This window comes from Rhodnius prolixus, unplaced genomic scaffold, assembly GCF_049639745.1.
Source record: "Rhodnius prolixus isolate KJV_2025 unplaced genomic scaffold, Rpr scaffold_10, whole genome shotgun sequence".
In the NCBI taxonomy this organism is placed as follows: domain Eukaryota; kingdom Metazoa; phylum Arthropoda; class Insecta; order Hemiptera; family Reduviidae; genus Rhodnius; species Rhodnius prolixus.
The window spans coordinates 19,117,053-19,137,988 of record NW_027411615.1 but is presented as its reverse complement, the minus strand read 5'-3'; the positions used below and the strand labels follow the sequence as shown (position 1 = coordinate 19,137,988).

At 31.4% G+C, this 20,936-nt stretch overlaps 3 protein-coding genes across 6 annotated transcripts; 1 reads left to right on the top strand and 2 right to left on the bottom strand.

Moving 5' to 3' along the window:
* Nucleotides 1-888: 888 nt before the first annotated feature.
* Nucleotides 889-5,633, bottom strand: RpL40 (ribosomal protein L40). 2 transcript variants are annotated; one of them, XM_074133008.1, is made up of 3 exons: nucleotides 5,495-5,633; nucleotides 5,001-5,201; nucleotides 889-1,205 (listed from the first exon to the last, which is right to left on the bottom strand). In XM_074133008.1, the coding sequence occupies exons 2-3, from the start codon at nucleotides 5,188-5,190 to the stop codon at nucleotides 1,009-1,011; spliced, it is 387 nt and encodes a 128-aa protein (XP_073989109.1). In that variant the 5' UTR covers nucleotides 5,191-5,201; nucleotides 5,495-5,633; the 3' UTR covers nucleotides 889-1,008. The 2 variants fall into 2 exon arrangements, with proteins under 2 accessions (XP_073989109.1, XP_073989107.1); XM_074133006.1 differs by having other exon boundaries at nucleotides 5,462-5,606.
* A 16-nt stretch (nucleotides 5,634-5,649) lies between these two features.
* LOC141456743 (ribonuclease Oy-like) lies at nucleotides 5,650-12,013 on the top strand. 3 transcript variants are annotated; one of them, XM_074133002.1, is made up of 6 exons: nucleotides 5,650-5,791; nucleotides 6,128-6,238; nucleotides 6,336-6,497; nucleotides 7,017-7,180; nucleotides 7,327-7,532; nucleotides 7,611-12,013. In XM_074133002.1, the coding sequence occupies exons 2-6, from the start codon at nucleotides 6,150-6,152 to the stop codon at nucleotides 7,887-7,889; spliced, it is 900 nt and encodes a 299-aa protein (XP_073989103.1). In that variant the 5' UTR covers nucleotides 5,650-5,791; nucleotides 6,128-6,149; the 3' UTR covers nucleotides 7,890-12,013. The 3 variants fall into 3 exon arrangements, with proteins under 3 accessions (XP_073989103.1, XP_073989104.1, XP_073989102.1); XM_074133003.1 differs by having other exon boundaries at nucleotides 5,651-5,791; nucleotides 6,136-6,238; XM_074133001.1 differs by lacking the exon at nucleotides 5,650-5,791 and adding an exon at nucleotides 5,973-5,995.
* On the bottom strand, nucleotides 11,441-19,882 carry LOC141456741 (facilitated trehalose transporter Tret1-like). The gene is made up of 3 exons (XM_074132999.1): nucleotides 19,350-19,882; nucleotides 17,373-17,550; nucleotides 11,441-15,158 (listed from the first exon to the last, which is right to left on the bottom strand). The coding sequence occupies exons 1-3, from the start codon at nucleotides 19,420-19,422 to the stop codon at nucleotides 13,991-13,993; spliced, it is 1,419 nt and encodes a 472-aa protein (XP_073989100.1). The 5' UTR covers nucleotides 19,423-19,882; the 3' UTR covers nucleotides 11,441-13,990.
* Between the last annotated feature and the right edge of the window lie 1,054 nt (nucleotides 19,883-20,936).

The following is a 20,936-nucleotide window of genomic DNA, read 5'->3' as shown; positions in this document are numbered from 1 at the left end:
TTCCACAAATTTTGAGAACAGAGATCCGTTGTTATGTTAGACTTTGTATTTGTTGCATCAGAAGAAACCTATTAAAATACTAACAGAAAGAAAGACTTAAAAGTACGTTTAGGAAAACTAATTGCCTTTTGAACAGGATAGAGTAACAGTAAGAGAAAATTACTTTCATGGAGAGTAATTATAAACGTATGAATTTCATTGATAAGTATTATCTTCTAAACTTCCACATATGCACCTAGCTAACATTTCCTGACACCAGAGAAAGCCAAACCAGGTTTGAATGTTTATGAAAAGATATTTAACAATAACTATCTATGTTCATAGAAAGTAATATTATTTCATAAGAGTGATGTTCACTGGAGAACCAAGTTTGGTTTTTGGAGATATACCCTTCTGTTACAAACTTAAGATCCCTTCTTGAATATGTTAAGTATCTGAATTAACTATCCTAAATATACTATATTTCGAAAATATGAAGTACCTTAAAGAAATAAAAGTGGAATGCAGGTTACGAAGCGAATATATTTTAGGAATGAGAGTCGGTCATAATAAAGAATAAAAGAAAGCAATAAAAAATACTGTAATACAGCTCCAGGCTCAGACTACACCCATCACCTAATGTAACATTAACGGGAAAAATTTAAGATGGTGTTGCTTAATAAAAATGTGAGCTCTTAGCGATTATTCAAATCCATGTGGAAATGATTGGCTTAAAATAAGGGGACCTGTAAAGGATTTTATATGAAGATTTGAAAGATATGTAGGAACTTTGCCAGCTTTAATTTAATTTGTTACCATTAATTGTTAATTCAAGCCCTTTAAAATTTAAAAAATAATTAATAATACAATTTTGGGAATAAAGGAAAATTTTTAAAAAAAAAATAGAGGTATTTAAATCATATTTTTATTTTAATGTGATAATCATAACTTCCAATTTTCATTGAGGTTATTCCCATCTGAGTTCCAGTGGAAAAAGATAAAGTTATAAATTTCCAATCCACCAATAATCTACTTAATCTTCTTCTTTGGGCGAATATTGTTTGTATGTCCACATTTCTTTTTGCGGCAATTTGTTGCTCTTGGATGTAAGCGGGCATAGCATTTGCGGCAAATCATCTTGTCACAATTGTACTTTTGTGCTAGAATTCTCAAAGTTGGCTCGATGACACCACCTCTAAGACGCAAAACTAAATGAAGTGTTGACTCTGAAAGGCAAACAAATTTCAAACTAAAGAGAGATGATAAAACTAGTTATAAAGAAACAACACTCAGACGAAAGCAGTTTTGACTTATTTCGATTAATGAAAGTGGTAAAGCAGCCAGTACCGTCAGTAAGACCAATCGATTTTTTTAAGTATTTCATCAAATATTTCAGTAAATTTCATCATCACTTGGTACTGCCTATAAAACGGGATGAACATAATCAAGAAATCCTAGTCAAAAACTACTTTTTTAAATTGAAAAAAAAAATCACATTTATGATACCACAACTTAAGTTAAAAATAAACTACGGTCCATAAACGGGAAAAACATCTACACGCCTGGCTAATATATTTAATGAAAATACGAAATTTAAGCATCTTTACTTTATTATGAAGAAATTTTAAAAAATTGGGTTATATGTAGCTTTTTCAGTTGAAAACCAAATTAACATTTTTCCCAAATCAAATTAAAATATTTTTGAAACCAGGAATTTCATCTTTACACACTTATGAAGACTGCCTTCTTTGTCATCAACCAAAATGAAGGTTCCACCAAATTTAAAAAAAAAAAAAAGTATCCTTATTGCTCATAAAGAGATGTTAAGTAGAGCAACAAAGCTCACTCTATTCTGGATTTAATTTGTGGAGGGAGATGTAGGTAACGGAGAAGGCGGAAGAACTGTCCCAGAAAGGTTCTTGCCAAAACCTGCTGCTGCGTCCCCACGGCATTAACGAAATCAAACTTTGAACGTAGATAGGCGAAGGAGTTAATTCTAAAGATCCTCACCAAATAATGGCTTATCTGCTAAGTCAGAGCTTTAAGAGACTTTAAAGGATATGCTAACCGCAGATTGCAGATTCAGAAGGCACATAGGCCTGATGGGTATAGTGGTCGCGGTAGATGGTGGTCACTTGCTTGACTGAGAAAGAAATACTGTAGTATATCCTAACTCAAACTGGACTTTGAGCCATGCGGAAACGTCTCTCAGGCAACTGTCTGTGAGCACTAGGCTTGCTTTTATATTCTATTCTTATATTCTCCTACTTATATTCTATATTCTATTCTATCGCATTCCAGGTCAAATTTGTGTGAAAAAAGGTCCTAGATGGTCCCCAAGTTATAATTTCAAAGAATTTTCTACGAGTACATATGTTTCCATGGTAATACTTGATATTGTGCATTAAAAGAATGTTTGAAACAGAATAGCAAATACGCGTTAAAGACTCACTATCGCGGGCCCGGTACGGTAAAGTATTAAAGCACTTTCGACACAACATTAATAAAAGGTAGTTGTTTCTGATGGATTGCCTACATCTGAGCTTCCTACACATCTAAAGAAAGAAGGTATCGATACGATATTGATTCTTGACGGTCAGCCTTGATTGATGGTCAGGCCTATAAGCTGCATGAATTTTCTTAGCCTGAAGTAGCCAGTTTAGAGGCCTAACAATAAGTAATACATTTTTCTTTGCCGTCAATAATTGTTTTGATTAATGAAAGCTGCCAGTACCATCAGTAAGACCAATCGATTTTTTAAGTATTTCATCAAATATTTCAGTAAATTTCATCATCACTTGGTACTGGCAAAGTTCTTTGAAGGTACCATGAGAACCCCCTTGAGCCAGGAGAACTGCTCATAAATGTCTTTTAATCAGAAATGTGAAAACTTAAGATTAAGACAAATTGTTTAAAATGGGATAAATTAAAATGAAGTTGGATAAATCAATTATAACTGAGGATTCTGGATCAGTCGAAGAAAATAGAAATTGGATGTCGGAGTAGAGGCTAAAAAGCGTGGAGCTGTAAGTGGGTAAAGTTCGTATCCCGGTAAAATACTTTACTTTTACTTTTTTAGTGAATAAGATGCAGTAAAAGAAGGAGTGTAAACAAATACGGAAAACTCAAAACCATAGTTACCAAGGAAAGAAGCAATTTGAAGAAAATCAAATTTGAAAGTCACTTCTAAAAAATTGAAGCAGCCAAGATGGAAGAAAAGAAGGAGACAAGAGTGCTGTTCGACTAGAACGAATGTAGGATAAATTAGGGGCATTTGACAGTTTTTCTAAACAAGTTTTTATGAACAACAGAATATAAATTTGGTAAGGAGCAACTTGGCTTCTTCTAGAAGTCACGTTTGACAAAATAATAACAGTAAGGTATTTAGTTTTTTTCTGAAGGATTTCCTACATCTGAAACTCCTACACTTTCTATTTTCATTTCTAATCTGGCCATTACTAAAAAACTGCACCAACAAATTTTGCAATTCCCTTCTTCACACAAACAAATCCAATTTTTATTGATTATCAAAGAAGTCTTAAGTTGGGCCAGTCATCAGTAAGGCCAACTGATTTTTCAAAAAATGCTTCATCAAACAATAAACCAGTTACTTTCATCATCATTTGGTACTGAACTATAAAAAAAAATATTGCAAATCATATTAAAGAAATCCTAGTCAAAAACAAATTTTTAAATAAATAAGTTTCATTTAACGAATGTGCGACTCTTAGTGATTTGCTTTTGATTAATTACCATCGGAACTACAAAGACATAAAATAACTTGGGGTTTTCATACAACGAATGAGCAAAGAGAAGATTGTACACCCAGTTTGAAAAACAAAAAATCATCTACTATCTGTCCAGCGAAATTAACATTTTTTAAAATTTATTTCAAGTAATGAGTACTTTCGCAGGTTTCGAATTTTCAATCTATTTTCGAATTAAACAGAATATCTTTGCCAGTGTATTCATGTTCTATTCGTTTATGATTTGGTCATGGCTATCGGCTGGAATATATTCTTTTATGAAGTCTATACTCCGCCTTTCCTTTCTGCAACCGACAGCGTCACTGGTCAGTTGTTACTACCCGATAAGTGACTGTTTGCCTAGGAGGTTTGTGTAAGTTGAGTCTGTTTTGTGGTGTTTTTACGATCGTGTTCTTTGAAATCTTCGCTCTGATCAACCTAATTCTACCACAGTACAGACCAACTTGTTTGTAATGTAAAGTTGCAGGGTTGTTGATTTTTCGTTTTGTGCATGTACCTTGTTTCCAGTTGGACATAAACGCGGTTTTGAGGCCGTTTCTTAAAAATGTTTCACAGTTTGTATATATCGTTTTCGATATAAATAAAAGTGGCGAAAATTTGGCTAGGTTTTTGCTATGGTCTTGGATTGGGCAATGTTAGCTTGAACTTAGTAATAACATCAAGTTTTACAATCGTTATTATGTAATCAAAATATTAGGCATTACTGATGATGCTAGGATATTCATGGTCTCAAAGAATATGTATGTTGAATTATGATTTGATGAATCACTACCTAAATGATTTTCTCTCCCTTAATGTAATAATGTGGATTATTAAAGCTAGAGATCTATTTAGCCCATCTACTAACCCACATTCATGGAGCTTATAAATGATGGCTGCTTATTATGCAATATATTTGTGACTGTTGGCATGGGCTTTCAGTATACTAAGTTGTTGTCGCATCAAGAAAGTGTGATATCCAGCAAGTAGAGTATTTTGTCTTTCACATATTTGTTTGTGAAATTTAAGTTACAGTGAAGGCTGTTTAAATAAGTTAATAATTTGCACACGTCTACATCATGTTTGAGTATGAATAGTGACTTCATATGTAAAATGTTACATACACCAATGAATTACTTAATATAAAAATTATATACGAAAAGAATGATTTTTGTTACGAAACATTACTTTCACCCAATTAAATGAAATTAATTTTGTTAATCAGCACTTATGGAAAAAATAAAAAATGGTTCAATGAGGTCAATGAGAACAAACCTTTCTGGATATTGTAATCGGAAAGGGTGCGTCCATCTTCTAGCTGTTTGCCAGCAAAAATCAATCTTTGCTGATCTGGAGGAATTCCTTCTTTATCTTGGATCTTTGCCTTAACATTTTCAATTGTGTCTGAGGGTTCAACCTCAAGGGTAATTGTTTTACCCGTCAAAGTTTTCACAAAAATTTGCATATTTTAAAGATCTAAAAAATAAAAATCCATAAATTAATTACTCTTACAGAGATAAATAATAATTCAAATTTAATTTTACTTGTCTAATGATCATTTAACATTTCTGTCAAAAATAAAGTTCAGGTTAGAATTCATATTCCTTTAAAATTCTATTGTACGAAATAGTTGTTTTTTTAAAAAAAAAAAACTTCACATTCTTTTTAAAATAAAATCCTAAAAAACTAAATAACATTACAATAGAATGTAATTCAACTAAACGTAACACAATTACCTGCCAGTCACAACGTGGTGTATTACAACTTACTTGATAGCTTGAAGAGAACAAATGCCTAAAATACTGCCATGCGTGTCGTAAAAGTGCCTGTGCCTAGAAGGCAGTGGTATTCAGATAAAACATTTGAAATTCACCAAGGCTAAATTCATATGTTTAGTACGTAGCTACGGTTAATGGTAATAGTAGTAAACACCAGCTGTTAGTTTCTTCTCATTTATTTATTTCTCATTTAATTGTTTTGTACTAATAAATGTGAAACTCATGTATTTATCATGATGCAAAACTTTTACATTTGATCCGTTTCGTAGTAAACATAATGAACATATGGTAAGTGCTATATTTTAGTTTATATTTAAAATTTTCATTTTGTTAGGTTTGACCTTTTCTAATTGTGTTTGTCATTTCATTTTATTAAAGTGGTTAATGCCATTAATCATTAGATTTATAATTCTGTTAGACGTTTCCTTTGAAAACATTAAGAAATATACTTTATAATAACTGTTTCGTACATGAATTAATTAGTATGTTGAGGTATTATGTTAAAACGTAGTTTATTTTTTTAGTTAATTAAATTATGACATTATTTTTATTTGATGTATATCTAAGTTAATATTTGTAAAAAATGTGCCTAGATTTTTTTTTTTTTAATTTTGGATGTTACAGAGAATTAGATGTTTCATTAAACATGCCTCCTCAGAGAAGATATATCAGTCCAACTACTGTTATTATTGCTGGAGCTCTTTTTATATTCTCCAGTTGTGGACTTACTAACAGGTTTGATTATTTCATAAATTTGCTCAATTAAACAAATTAAATTTAAACATTGCCCTGTAAAATGTTATGCATCCTATATAAGGGAATTTTTTGTTAGTTTTTACAGATTGATTCGTACCAGGCAAAGTAATGAATTTGACGTATTAATTTTTACCCAGAATTGGCCAGTTAGTGTATGTCTTTCATGGGAAGCTAAGCAAAAAACTAACACCTGCTCACCTGGAGTGAATATTTCTTCTTGGACTATTCATGGAATTTGGTTGGTTTCCTAAACACTTTCAACTTGATAACTCTAAATCTGAAATAATTTAAAATTTATAGAACCTTTTAAGAGTTGAATTAAAGTCTAAAGTTAATACAACGGGCGTTCGTCAAACTTCCACCAAGATTGACCAAGAAAATGTATCATTGAATTATTGTTCTTGATTGCTGTGATGTAGTAGAAGGACGGTTACCTCCTTTAGAGGTGAGGGATTCTCGGGGAGAATGGGCATTCTTTACCTGCGTTCCTTAACGGGAGACGTCTGTTTATTTAATCTTATCTAATTTAATATTAATTGAAACATTTTCCCACAGGACTAACAACACTGAATAGTTACTTTCGGTTTTCACTTCTTCGAAAATGACCTATCAACTTTTTTTTTGTAATTTTAGTATTTAAATTATTTAGACTAACTTCATTAACATTTTGTTGACCTATTCAATGACAATTTTATATTAAATTTTGACCAATTACTTTGCTGCCTTTGCTATACTATTAAAGCCATCAATTTTTTAGGCCAACCAAATTAGGAACTCTTGGTCCTTTTTTTTGCAATACATCAAGGCCCTTTGATCCTGACGCAATCTATGGTATACAAGATCGACTTGAAAAGCAGTGGTCTTTAATTGAAAAGCATAAAAAACACAATATGTTCTGGAGACATGAATGGGAGAAGCATGGTTTGTTTTTCTGTTATTAAAATTTTGTTACATTTTTATGACCACATTATCAATCAGTTCGGATTTATTTATAATTATTGTAATATTTTTTATAATTCAAAGTGGAAAGTTTTTAATTAATTATAAGGCTTCGTTCCCAACTTTAGGTACCTGTGCAGCTCAGTTACCGCAATTATCTACGGAGTTCACATACTTTTTACAAGGGTTAAATTGGAATAGTGAATACAATGTAACCACAATGCTCCAAGAATCTGATATTGTACCTGGGAAAACGTACAATATATCCACTATATGGTCTGCAGTGAAAAAGTCAATCGGCAAAAATCCTCATCTTGCATGTTTCAATGATCCGGTTTGTTGTTGCAATTTCTTTAAATTATTTAGTTCAGTTTTTTAAATGTTATTTACTTTTGTTTATAATCGTTACCAGGTATCCAAGTCATCTTATCTTCTTGAAGTACGGATATGTTTCAATAAAAGTTTGGAATTAGTGGACTGCGACGGTACGAAGTTTGAAAACAAATGGTACTTCAGAAGATCACAAAGTCTTGCAGATGCAAACTATACAGATTGCTCTCTTGATACTTTAGTAGAATACCCACTATTTATTCAGCAGCCTCCTCCTACACCTACCCCAATAAGGCCAAAACAGCATTTCCTAATAGATATGCTGAAATTAATCCAACTACTTGCTTGGGCTACGTCTTAATTTTAATTGGCAGCGTAATATTCTTGGTGGTAACTTATTTTATTTATATTAATTATCTCTAAGGTTGTATCAACAGAAAAAGATTTACTAGCTGTCATTATAATTGGTGTAAAATAATGTAAACTTATAATTACTTCTCATAAGTAGATAGCTGTAAATTAAAACTGTCCAGTAGTACAGTTCTGTATAGGTTGAGCGTCAAAACTGCTCGAAAAAGCGTAATGTTGAAAAATAACCAAATTTGGATATTATAAAAAAAAAAAACCCTACTTTTTCTGTAAAAGAAAGGATAAAAATGAGCAAATAAGGCATTTTCAGAAATTCTTAAAACTTGAAAATTGACAGGATGAAGTGATTCCCTACATAATATTTAAATACCAATCTGCTTTTTTACCTACTAAGTGAAAGTTGGGGCGGAGGTTGGTATAGTCGTCCAGAGTGTGGCTTTGCAATTGGGAGATCCCTAGTTCGAACCTCGCGTGATTTTTATTTGTTAGAAAAAATTGTTTATAGTAAAGTATGAGCTTCCGCCCCTGTCTACGACACCTAGTTAGTAGTTTGACGTTAAGCCCCGCCTGGAAAAATAGGCTATTACTTTACTTTTACTAAGGGGAAGTATTGCGATCATTTCAAATTATCGACTGTATTCGATTCGAAATTTTTTGTAGATATTAGTTGACGTCGCTGTACGTCCTATGGGAGAGATGATATAGGTGAGTTAAACGTTAGTTGTTGAGGTTCCCTCTAAAACTATAATCGATCAGTTTACTGTAAATTTGATCTACTACAGAGTCTCATGGAACATCTGGCCTTTTGTAGTTAAGAACTGCCTAGTACAGTCCAGATGAGGACGTTGAGCTTCTTGTTGCTCATTTTCCATAGAGAAGGAAAATCCTCAAGATTCATCAATCCTTTCTCTTTGTCATCAGATATGAAGGCACCGAAATTAAGATAGGTTCGGGATCTCCTCCTTAGTCAATACGTAGAGGAAAGCTCCAATTTACGGAAGTAGGAACCCTAACCGCAGTTGCCTCATCCTCGCACACTAAAGGAGAAGATACCAGGTTTATAGTGCACTTAAAAAAGCGCAATGGATTTCAATATCTCCTGTAAGGATTCTTGGAAACATTTTTCAAAGACAAATATTAAAGTACTTAGGAAGCCTTAATAATAGAGAAATCAGTGTAAAAGGTAGAGCAAAAATTAGGTAACAAATTTAATTGAATAACAAGCTTTTTCGAACGGTTCTAACAGGCTGATGGATATTATATTAGTTCACATAAAAATTTCAAATTAGAATTACATTTTTTCGCCATTCAATATGTTGGTAATTTAGGAATAATTAAAGATAGCAACATTATGCATACAAATAATTTATTGTTTATTTTTAAATAATAACTGGTTTATTGTTTATATTTCTAGAGCTAACTATGATTGCTTAAAAAATGCGAAATCTATTTTGAAAATTTTTATATGATCTGATCTAAAATTTACTTAAGTAATTTTTAGTGAATAAAATAATCTGTGATTTCCTGAATAAAGAGAAATGTAGAAAAGAGTGAGCATAAATTAAGGGTATGTAATAATTATTATTACAGTATGTTATAGTCTTCCTTTAAAACATTTTCTGCTTTTATTAATATTGTTCCTGTACATTCAGAAATTCATTTAATATTTGTCTAATAAGGTAATTCATTCATCATTTTCAAAGCTTCATATAAATCTACTTGCAATTTAGATAGAAAGATTTTAAAAGCGTTTAATTATGAATTATACAAGGTGTACTCGGAGGAGAGGTCGAAACTTCTGGAGGTGATTTAGCAGCTCAAATGCAACAAAAATATTCTCTTCAGAATAGTATGGCCCGATTCTCAATAGAGTCCAAGATATTTGCATTGTTGACTGTCCCGCCAATATTCGCGTTTTTCACCATAAAATCGGCCCTAACTTTTCTATCCTTTATCCTACATCAAATCTGTTTATTCCAAAAGAAAGAGCATTAAATTTCCTATAAATTTGCTCAATACAGAGCCTCAAAACGTTTCTTATAACAGTGAAATGTTTTACTTTGTTTAAAAAATTCGTACTCGAGTTTTTTGTTAAAATTTTCAACTGCATTATTTCAATGATTAAAAATAAAAAATGTTAAAAATACAGTAGCAAAAATACACAGTAGTAAAAAATTACAATAGGTAGATGCCTAACTAAAATTGCTACAAAAATTGTTCCAACTATACAAACAAGGAAGTGGGAAAGAATTGTGGCAAATTTTTAGTTTCTTGACTACAATTGTTTGTGAGATTTTGTTCATCAAAGTTAATTAATAATAATTCAAACTAATCAATTTTTGGAGAAGGAACAGAAAGAAGAAAGAAAATAACCATTTTATTTTCGAATTATTGCTACTGTATTTTTTACTCCCGTTTTAATAAATTATAATTGTTCAAAACTAAAATGGTTACTTGTCTTTTTGGTCCTCCAAAAATTGACATTTGCGTAAATTAGTAGTGAAAAGTCGGTTACCCAAAATCCCAGTTTTTTTGCATTTACAGTCCTCTGTTCGGGGTAGAGTTTTATTAAAAAAAAAAAAATCCATATGGTCTTGAAGCTCAATAAATGCGCAACTTTTTTTGAAATTATGTGATTCCTTGATTCATTAATCATTGAAGAAATGCAGTTGAAAATTTTAACAAAAATCATCGAGAACGAATTTTTTAGACATTAAAGTAAAAATTTCATTGTTGTAAGAAACGTTTTGAGGCTCTGTAATAAGCAGATTTCTAGAAAATTTAATGCTCTTTCGTTTGGAATAAGCAGATTTGTTGTAGGATAAAGTATAGAGAAAAAGTTATGGCCGTATTTATGGTGAAAAACGCGAATATCGACGGAAAAGTTAAAAATGTAAATATCTTGGACACTATTGAGAATCGGGACAAACTAAATAGAACATGTTTTGTTGCATTTGAGCTGCTGAATCACTTCCAGAAGTTTCAACCTCTCCTCCGTGTACACCCTGTATATATTTTTGTCACAAAATTATCAATTCTTCTTCAGAGTAATTCTAGAACTGATCAATTAAAAATAAAAAGACTCTATATGTTTATATTATTATTAAGAGGGACGGTTTATTTACTTCATGAGGATACGAACTTACGAATTGTTACAAATTTTAGTCTAAAACCGAACTTGTGATAAGTGAATTATTTGTAAATTATATTTAATTTATAGTTTAATTTAATTTTTTTTTTTCACAATAAAATGCATTAAAGAATAATAAGTTATTAAAATATTTCCAACTTAATTAAATTAAGTTTTGCACATTTTTTTAGGCGGGCTTAAACCCTTCTTAGTTATGATTATGAACGCGGAGGAACACCTAATTTGATATCAATATTTTTAAAGAAAAATGTAAATTTAATATATTTGTATTACAAGTTCGTAACTATTATAACATACTTCTGGCAATTGGACAGAGTTTAAGTTGACTCTTCCGTTTTATATAGATACAGGTGCTGCTTTCCTGCCATTGTATATCCAAAAGAGTATTCCAGTTTTGTTTTTTTTTTTTAATTTGTAAAATGCATAGTTGCGAAATCTATTGTATTCATATTTGTTTATGTAAAGTAGCTGCAATCATTTAATAATATTAGAAACGTATAGAAAAATTTGTTTATATTTTTAAAAAAATCAGAGGAAGTTCTATAAAGAGTTTCATTTCAATAAAAGAATTGTAATTGTTACCAACATAACTCGATGACGAGATTGAAACCAAATATTTTGTGGAATACCCGGTTTATTCCATTTCTGATGCAGTAAGTTTTACAGTATTATTACTATTATTTTTAATTATTTTCTAAAAAATATGTAAGAAAAATATAGTTTTAGATAATGCTCAACAGGATCACTCAATCAAACTACTTTATATTTTAAAAAAATATTTAAGTGATAATATTGTGAGTTGCACTCTTTTAAATGTTCACATTTATAAGGTTAGTGATAAATGGTTTGGAAAAGGTTCTTTAATTAAAAACATTAAAAAAAATATATGATTATTAACAGCTTCATTGTTTCATTTAAAGTATTTTCAATAAACTAATAAGTATATTAAATCATTTTGTAATTTATTGTTAGTTTCTTTTTAATTATGTTTTATGGACAAACCAAAATGCCTTCCTGAGATTTTCTAGTAAATTCCTGTAGTCTATACTGTAGTCCAGGAGTGTCAATACTGGCAGCCCCTGATGTAATTTCTTGTGGCCCACGCTGTACTGAAATAAAATGAAAATAGAAAGTTTGTATGAAGGAAATAGCGCTTAGGGGAGATCAAGGCAATATCGTGCACACAATTTCCAGGTTCAGTTAACTACTAAAGACGATGTGGCCCAGGGTCTTTCCTGGAGGCCTGTGGGCTCGCAAAAAAACGCGCCGACTTATTTCCAAAGACGTTTGGAAGCCTTATGTCTGCCACTCTCAGTGGAATTCCAGAATGATCTGGTTTTATAAAGACGAAGTACGAATTTCCAAAAAATATTCTTATTTAGGTGAGAAATATCCAAAAATGTTTGCTGTAAAATTTTGTGTTATTTTTGGAGTTCGTTTTTGTTAAGCAACTATTTCTATCTATGAAATTAAATAAAACGGCATACAGATCAAGATTGTCTGGATAAACATCTATCTACCTTAATGCAGATTGTCTGTTCTCAGACTCTTGAATCCAGATATTGGAAACTAGGGAAAATTTTTGTAAATATGTTGTGGCCGGCGTGGATCTTGCCTGTTGCACCAAGTGGCCCGTGGTTTGAGTTTTACCGCCCTGCTGTAGTCTATTTCCGTAGTCTATACTTAATTATGGTTAACTTCTTTAACAATTAGTTGACAATATAGAGAATTTATTCGCTAAAGAATGCTTGTTTTCTAACATCCTTAACGTTTTCGGATTAGGATCCCTCAATACAGTATCTGTTCGGATCAGAAACAGCAATGACATGTTTAAAAAATCTTGTGAGAGGAACTCGAAATTCTCTTACAAAATATATATATATTTCTGATCATGGAGGGAATACTCCAAAAAAAGGGCGTTGTGACAGAAATTAAATCATTGATAAAGTACTTAAGAGTTTTTAATTCGATTAACTTTTTAATTTAATTAGTAATTTACAATTTGTACATAAGTGCAATATATACAAAGAATATAACATACAACTAAGTATTATATATATTTAAATATTTAAGTTCATGAGCATTCTCAAATAACCATCAATATATTTGTTTAAACATAAAAAACATCAAAGAAGAAATATTTATCAAATTAGTAACTTCTTATAATTTCCTTAGATTAAATTCAAATCAAGATGGAATGATAATGACATTGCTAAAATTGCTATTTTTCCAGTAATGATTTTTAAAAATTAGTTTAATTCTTTAAAGAACATTTGCAATTATCTATCTGTATAAGTAAGATAGTAAATATTACTCATTTATTTATAAATAAGCATTGCATTCATGACAAGAATATAAATAATAAATACTTGAATTGAAATATTTCAAAATTAAAACGAAAGTGGTAAGATTACATTCATAAACCTCTATCAAGAATCCTCTATCGAAGAATGTAGCACTCTATGATTAACTATAAGAAAAGTAAAAAAATAATTCGAAAATTACCAATTTTGGTGCAAATGAAGAGAGTCTAAGTGCAATTTTATTATTTGAGACACAATCCCAAAACACAGGCAAACAAGAGTAATAAACAGATTCCTTTGTATTAAAATATCTCTTCTTTGAATTTTTTCCAATAATTACTTTACACTTATAGTACAGGTTACGATAACAAAAGTTTACTACCTTGTATTATCGTTACAATCCTCGCCATCCCTATGTACGAACACAGCGGTGTGAGCGGCTATGTGTTTTTCTATAGAAATGAATTGAACTAAGCAAATAATTCTAAAATATAATTACGTAATATAATTTTGAAGTTGCCGTTTAGCGGCGAAAAGTAAAATTATAATGTAAAGAGTAGATTTGATAACTTGTAACTAAGAAGTAGAATGCTCTATTGCCTTCCACCGTTTAAAAAAAAAATATATATGTAATATTACTTATTGTTTATCGCAGGATTGGGGTAGAATTTCATTGGTTATTTCACAAATATCTTTGTTTATTTCTGCCAATGTTTTACCATTAGATTCTTGCACGTATATTACAATAAGTATTGCCGATATTAGGGAGATCACAGTATAACTTACAAAGTTCATATACACCCCAAACATATCTATGAGTGGTTGATATGCTTTAACACTAATAAATATTGCAATAGTTGAAATAGCCGTTGTAACTCCTCCTCCTATGCTGCGAGTGTGCGAAGGAAAGAATTCTGCTTGAATTGTATGAACTAATTCCCCAACTCCAATATTTGTTAATACACATAGCCCCAGTAATCCAATAAATAGTATCCAAGTTACATGGGTAACATCTAGGCTTGTTTTTTCCGCTAGGTAATAGTAAATACTAATGATCAAATTGGAAATTGTAATGCCCAACGAAGAAATTATCAATAATTTTCTTCTACCAATACTATCAGTAACAAAAGATGCTAAAAATGCACTAATACACAGTATAATACTTATTAACATAGTCAATTGTTTGGCAGTAATCCATAGAAGTGACGTGGTTACAAAAGTCTGAGTTGCATACATACATACAGTCGTTACTCCAGACATATAAGTTGCTACATTTACAATTTGTACAATAAAGAATGCTCTACGATCACTTTTTGTAGCAAATAAATCTCTCCAATTACCTTTTTTTAAATCTTCTTTAACTGCTTCTTCTATAGTGTTCAATTCTTCTGTGATATCTTCACCCCCTCTTAACCAACTAAGTGCTTCAAAAGCTTTATTTCTTTTACTCTTCATAAGTAAATAATAAGGAGATTCAGGCATAAATACAAACGAAATGAAAAATATTACAGGTAAAACTGCTTGAGAATATAGGTAATTTTCATAGTTTAAATATGAACCTGTACTAAAACTATACAAGAAACCTAAATACATGAGAACAACCGTATGAGCACCAAGAGCTCCTCTGATGTCCGGACTAGAGATTTCTGCAATGTATGCCGGTCCCACAGCAAAACATGCACCTTCGGCGAAACCTTGCATTAAGCGGATAACATACATAGATGCTAAGTCTCTGGTGAAGAATGCAATTAACCAGGAAAAGAAACAAATCGGTCCCACTGATAGTATGAATAGTTTTCGGCCCCATCTAAAATAAATTAAAAACACTATAACAGGTGGAAAACTAAAAGTGTACAAATATAGGTTCCAGAGTAAAAAAGTGGTTCATTATGTTCTATGCCTACAGAGAAAAATTAGAGGTAAGTTTTTCGTAATCTCATAAAAAATGGGACATTTTCAAAATTATACTTTTTTTATTAAGAGATTAACAAAATTGTTAAGAAAAAATGAAGCTTAATAACATATACCATGAGCACCCGAAAAATTGTTTCTAAGGAGAGGTAAAAATTATATACGAGGGTCGTTTGAAAAGTCCGTGCAAAGTCAGAGAGATAGCACTACTGGCGCGTATCGAGGTTATGTTTAGTTAGTAGCATCTCTTGGAAGAACACACACCAAGTTTCAGCCAGATCGGTCTATTTCTTTGTGTTTGGCATTCGTTTGAATCGAGGAAGTCGAGTGATTTTCAAAAAATGGACGAAAAAGAATTTCGTGTGTTGATTAAACACTACTTTATGAAAGGCAAAACGCCTCAGGAGACTAAAGAGAAGCTTGATAAACATTATGGTGACTCTGCACCTTCGATTAGAACAGTTTATAAGTGGTTTCAAAATTTTCGGAGTGGCCATATGGGCACAAGTGACGCTGAACGTTCTGGACGCCCTGTTGAGGTTACTACTCCAGAAATCATTGATAAAATCCATGATATGGTGATGGATGACAGAAGAGTGAAGGTGCGTGAGATTGCTAGTGCTGTGGGCATCTCGAATGAACGGGTACATAATATTTTGCATCAACATTTGGACATGACAAAGCTATCCGCAAGATGGGTGCCGCGATTGCTCACGCTTGACCAAAAACGAAATCGTGTGAAGTGTTGCAAGGACGGTTTGCAGCTGTTCCAGAAGAATCCGCAGGACTTTAAGCGTCGTTTCGTCACTGTGCATGATACATGGATACATCACTACACTCCTGAGACCAAAGAACAATCTAAACAATGGGTTACCAAGGGGGAATCTGCGCCAAAAAAGGCGAAGACCGTTCCTTCGGCCGGAAAGATTATGGCGACTGTCTTTTGGGATTCGCAAGGAATAATCCTCATCGACTATCTGGAAAAGGGTAAAACTATTACAAGTGCATATTATTCATCGTTATTGGACCGTTTGAAAACCGAGCTGCAAGAAAAACGCCCACGATTGGCCCACAAAAAAGTCCTTTTCCATCACGACAACGCACCAGCTCACACCTCAGCAGTTGTGGTCGCAAAATTAATGGAAATAGGGTTCCAACTCGTTTCACATCCCCCCTATTCTCCAGACTTGGCTCCCTCGGACTACTATTTGTTCCCCAATATGAAGAAATGGCTGGCGGGAAAAAGATTTTATTCAAACGAGGAGGTGATTGCAGAAACGAATGGCTATTTTTCAGACTTGGACAAATCCTATTATTCGGAAGGGATCAACAAACTAGAGCAGCGTTGGACGAAGTGTATAAGCCTAAAAGGAGACTATGTTGAAAAATAAAAAAGGTTTACCCCAAAAAATTAAGTAGTTTTTATTTTTGCACGGACTTTTCAAACGACCCTCGTAATTTTTAAAATTTTGTCGCTTGCTCTAGCTAAAAGGAATGATCTCTATGAGCAGTTAATATAACAAATAAAAAATTATAAACTAAGAGTGTAAAATGAGAAAATAATACCATATTTTTATAATCGGAGATTCCAGAGGGAGGAGGGCAAGGACTGCTGTTGCCCCTTGCTATAAAGGGCAAAAGGGCTATTCTATGATAAATGTAGCAACACACAAGGCTATACAAGAACTGCACATTGCACACTGGTTCCGTCAGTTTAGTACTATTGGTGTGAGCATAAATACTTGTTGACAGTTGCTCGACTAAATATCCTACAAAAAAGGCATTTTTTTTTTGACAAAAAGTAGCCTAACAATCGACCGATCGTGTAAATTGTGCGGCTTGTAGACGAGTGCACGACAACCAGATAAACAGTCGACATGAGCAGGCAGGCCAATTACCGCTTTAGTTGTAAGTTTTCTCCTACTAATGCCATAAGATTGTCTTTTTTATTTTGAAACAGTCCTAATTTAACGTAATTCTTTTACTTGGCAAAGTTTTTAATTTCAGTAAAATAAATCAATGTTCTCTTATTTCAAATTTGAAACGGCATCTTCAGGACCAGCATTAAATATTTTTCTAAAGTTAGTAAACTTGTAAACTATCTCATTACCTGTCAGCTAAAATTCCACAAGGAAGTCCACTAATGAAACTAGATAATTCGATGCAAGCAGATAACCACGAGACGTCGGCTGTAGTCATTTTAATTTCGCTATCTTTAGAAATTAACCAAAGAGTTACAGGTTCCAACCAAATGAATGCTGCAGATGCCACGAACATTGATAAATTGCCTGCAAACAATTGCATTTAATGAGACAATTGAGAGCTCTTTACCTTAGGAGGGATGTACTTCATTTATTAACTACTAATTAAAATGGTTAATTTAATTAAAACTAGATATTCAACAAATTTATTTTGATAAAGTTAAACCTTCATTATCCCTTTCATTACAAGTAGAAAATGAATAACTCAAACTTTTCACTGGATATAGAAAGGGCAAGCTTTTTAACAAAATTTTAAAGTGACAGAAATAAACATCCTTTCTGTTTTCATTAATTCTAAATTATTTCTGCCAACTTTTTCACTGCCATTACCTGTGAATGTAGGCGTTTAGAAAGACAGTGATCTGTGTTAATCTTTTTTTTGGTTCGCCATTGTCATTTCAAATAATACGAAATTCTAATCTTTGCTTCCAAATCTAACTGCATTCAAACTGCGATGCAACCATTGAAAATAAACAAAAATATCCTAACATTTATTGTTAAATTTAATAAAAAATTCTTCAAAGGAAAACATAATTTATATTTTATAAAAATTGTTTAAGTGTAATCATATTATTTTTTTTACAACATGGAAACTAAAAAATTGAAGTAGAACCATTAATTGGAAGTTGAACCGTTGATATTGCAAATTCTTCTATCGCCACATATTATAATAAAGTCTAAAATGTCTGTAATTATGTTACTTCATCAAAAATATTTTTGAATATCTTTTTATCGATACTTTGTATTTTATTACGTTTAAAGTAAATTTAATTAATTTTTGTTTCAAGAACGCTGTTATCATTACCAAATCATTACAATCAGCTCACATAAATTGCGTCATAACTTAGGATTCTGTTTCTGATACTATAGACATTAAAAAATTCACCAACACTGAATGATAAAGTGATTCTACTTTAATCTTATGATATTATTAAACTTTAAATGGTTGTTACATAGATGCTGAAGAAGTCGAAGCTTAGTAGGTCTTTTAACGGAATCATGTCCAGGTAATCATTCTCTAAACAGACGTTTTCCATCACCTGGACTGTACATTTCTAAGCTGTTTAAAGCCCTTAAAGAAAAATGTTTGGGAAAATTTCTCTTTTTAATTTTTAAAAAATAAATATACATAACCTTTTTGAGAAAATGAGCTTATGTTTCAACCAGATTTGGTAATTAATAGGCCCTAATAAATAGACAATTTAATTTCAATTTGCAATTTAAATATTACGTAGCACTCATTTGCCAGAAAATAAAATATGGGGAATAAAATTGATAAAAAATGGAATTGTAACACATTCAATTTTAGCAATCTCTAAAAAAATAGAACTTTTATGAAAGAATAATAAAATGGATAAATTAATAATTTTATGTATCAGATTTGATGTAAAAAAAAAAAATAAACCGAAACTAAACGATTGCCTGAGTATCTATATTCTAGAAACTGTTTTTGAAAAACAAAACTTGTTCTAATATCGGAATTACAACCACTCCACTCGTGATGAATGGCGTTTCAGTTAATCCCCAACTTCCCAGTAAACCACAAAAACACAAACAGTTGTCTTTAAAGGGATAACAATCCATTGAGTAACAAAATACTTCCGTTGAGGATTTTTGCTTTTTAAACCCAGTACCAGAATCCAACTTTAATGTTATTCTAACATGACTTGCTACTCTCAGGGCTGTTCTTCCAAGGAATTTAATTAGTTTTAATGAAAAATACTTGAAAGAAATCACAGTATGATAGAAGTGGGGTGCAGTTAGGAAAACAAAACATTTCTTGTAAAATTGTATGGCTAAAGCAACTTAAATTTAAATTTACTTACATGAAGTTGCTGCTAGCAATTGATGCAATCTTCTTTTTTGGAACCATTTAAATTCAAACACGGAAGTTTTCATTTTAACGAAATAAGTAAGTAATTAATTCTTCAGGTTTTTTTTTTTTTTTTTTTATAAAAGAATGACTTCTTATTCAATTATTATGAAATTGTAGCAAGTAAATGAAACCATAATTCAATCATTTAGAGACCTGCAAAATTATAGTATTTTATATTGCACAATTAATACAAATTTTTCCCCCCGAAATGTATTGGGATAAACATGTTCATATTAAACTATCGTTGGATTCGATAAGAACTGTTATCTCTATATGTTTATATGGAATCTTGATTCAATTAAGAGAAAAACATGGAAATGTAATTTTGTTCAGACAGGTAATCGTCATTTAGCCTTATTTTGAGTAATGGCCTTGGTAATTTCAAGTAAATAATTAATAATGCGAAAAGATAGCAGGATACATAATAGTAGCAAAAGAGAGTGGGAAAGAACGATGGAGAAAGAACTGGAAGATTAAAAGGGCAAAAAAAAAAAGATATTGAAAAATGCTTAAGCAATCAGTCAGAACAGGACAGTAAATTAGTTTCTGAATATAAATATATATATTTGGAATGATAATGATTCTCTCACCAGAAAATCTGAATTCTTCTTAAGTGATAAATGAAGATATAAATATAAAAAATAAAATGTGGAAACCGTATGAAGAGAATGTTACAGATGAATGTAATGTACAGTTCTCAAGTTTTAAAAAACAAATCAAACATTAATGCTAATAATAATAAAATGGAATGCTAATAACAATAAAAAGTTAGGAGAGAGAGAGAAAATGAGTGTAAAAAAGTTTCAATCGTAGATAATGTATAAGCGATATAATTAGGCAGTTAATAATTAAATGAACAAGAAAAAAAGCTGAAAAAATGCTTATTCATTTATAAGAAAAAATTAATCATGCAAACAAAAATATAGTCAAGAGGCTCAAATTTTCAATTTCTCTCAATAGGCAAAAAACTGCTGCGGTGTCTAGCTCACTTACACCGGCTAACTAAAATCGTTAACAATTCATAATTAAATTATTACTAAAGAACTCACTAGAGTTAGAGAAAAATAAATGTTCATTCTCATACGTAAAACAAATATAATAAAAATCTACTCTTCCCTTTAGTGTTCTGAGTGTTGGAAAAAGTCCTATTTTCTACGCCAATACTTATTTTCTTTCCGAATTTATTTCAAAATTCCAAAATCAACTTCTAGAAAGTCTTGGTTCAACTGTGGCTTGTTTCGTTTTTTTGTTGGCATCAATATCTCTATATTTTATAACTTTTATGGGAAAGTAATAAGTATTCATTTCTCTCATAATGACATATCTAAATCTTAGCCGTAAACTTACCACAACTCTACCACCAATAAATATCATTGTCATTTTATTTTTAAAATTGCGATATATTTTATTCTTTGACGGTAAAATGATTTTGGTCCCATCGATGCTTTTTCGGATAAGATCCTGCATCATGCAAATCGACAATTCTTACTGTTACGAAATCGTTCGCGTAAGTACTGGCAATTCTTAGTATAGCAGA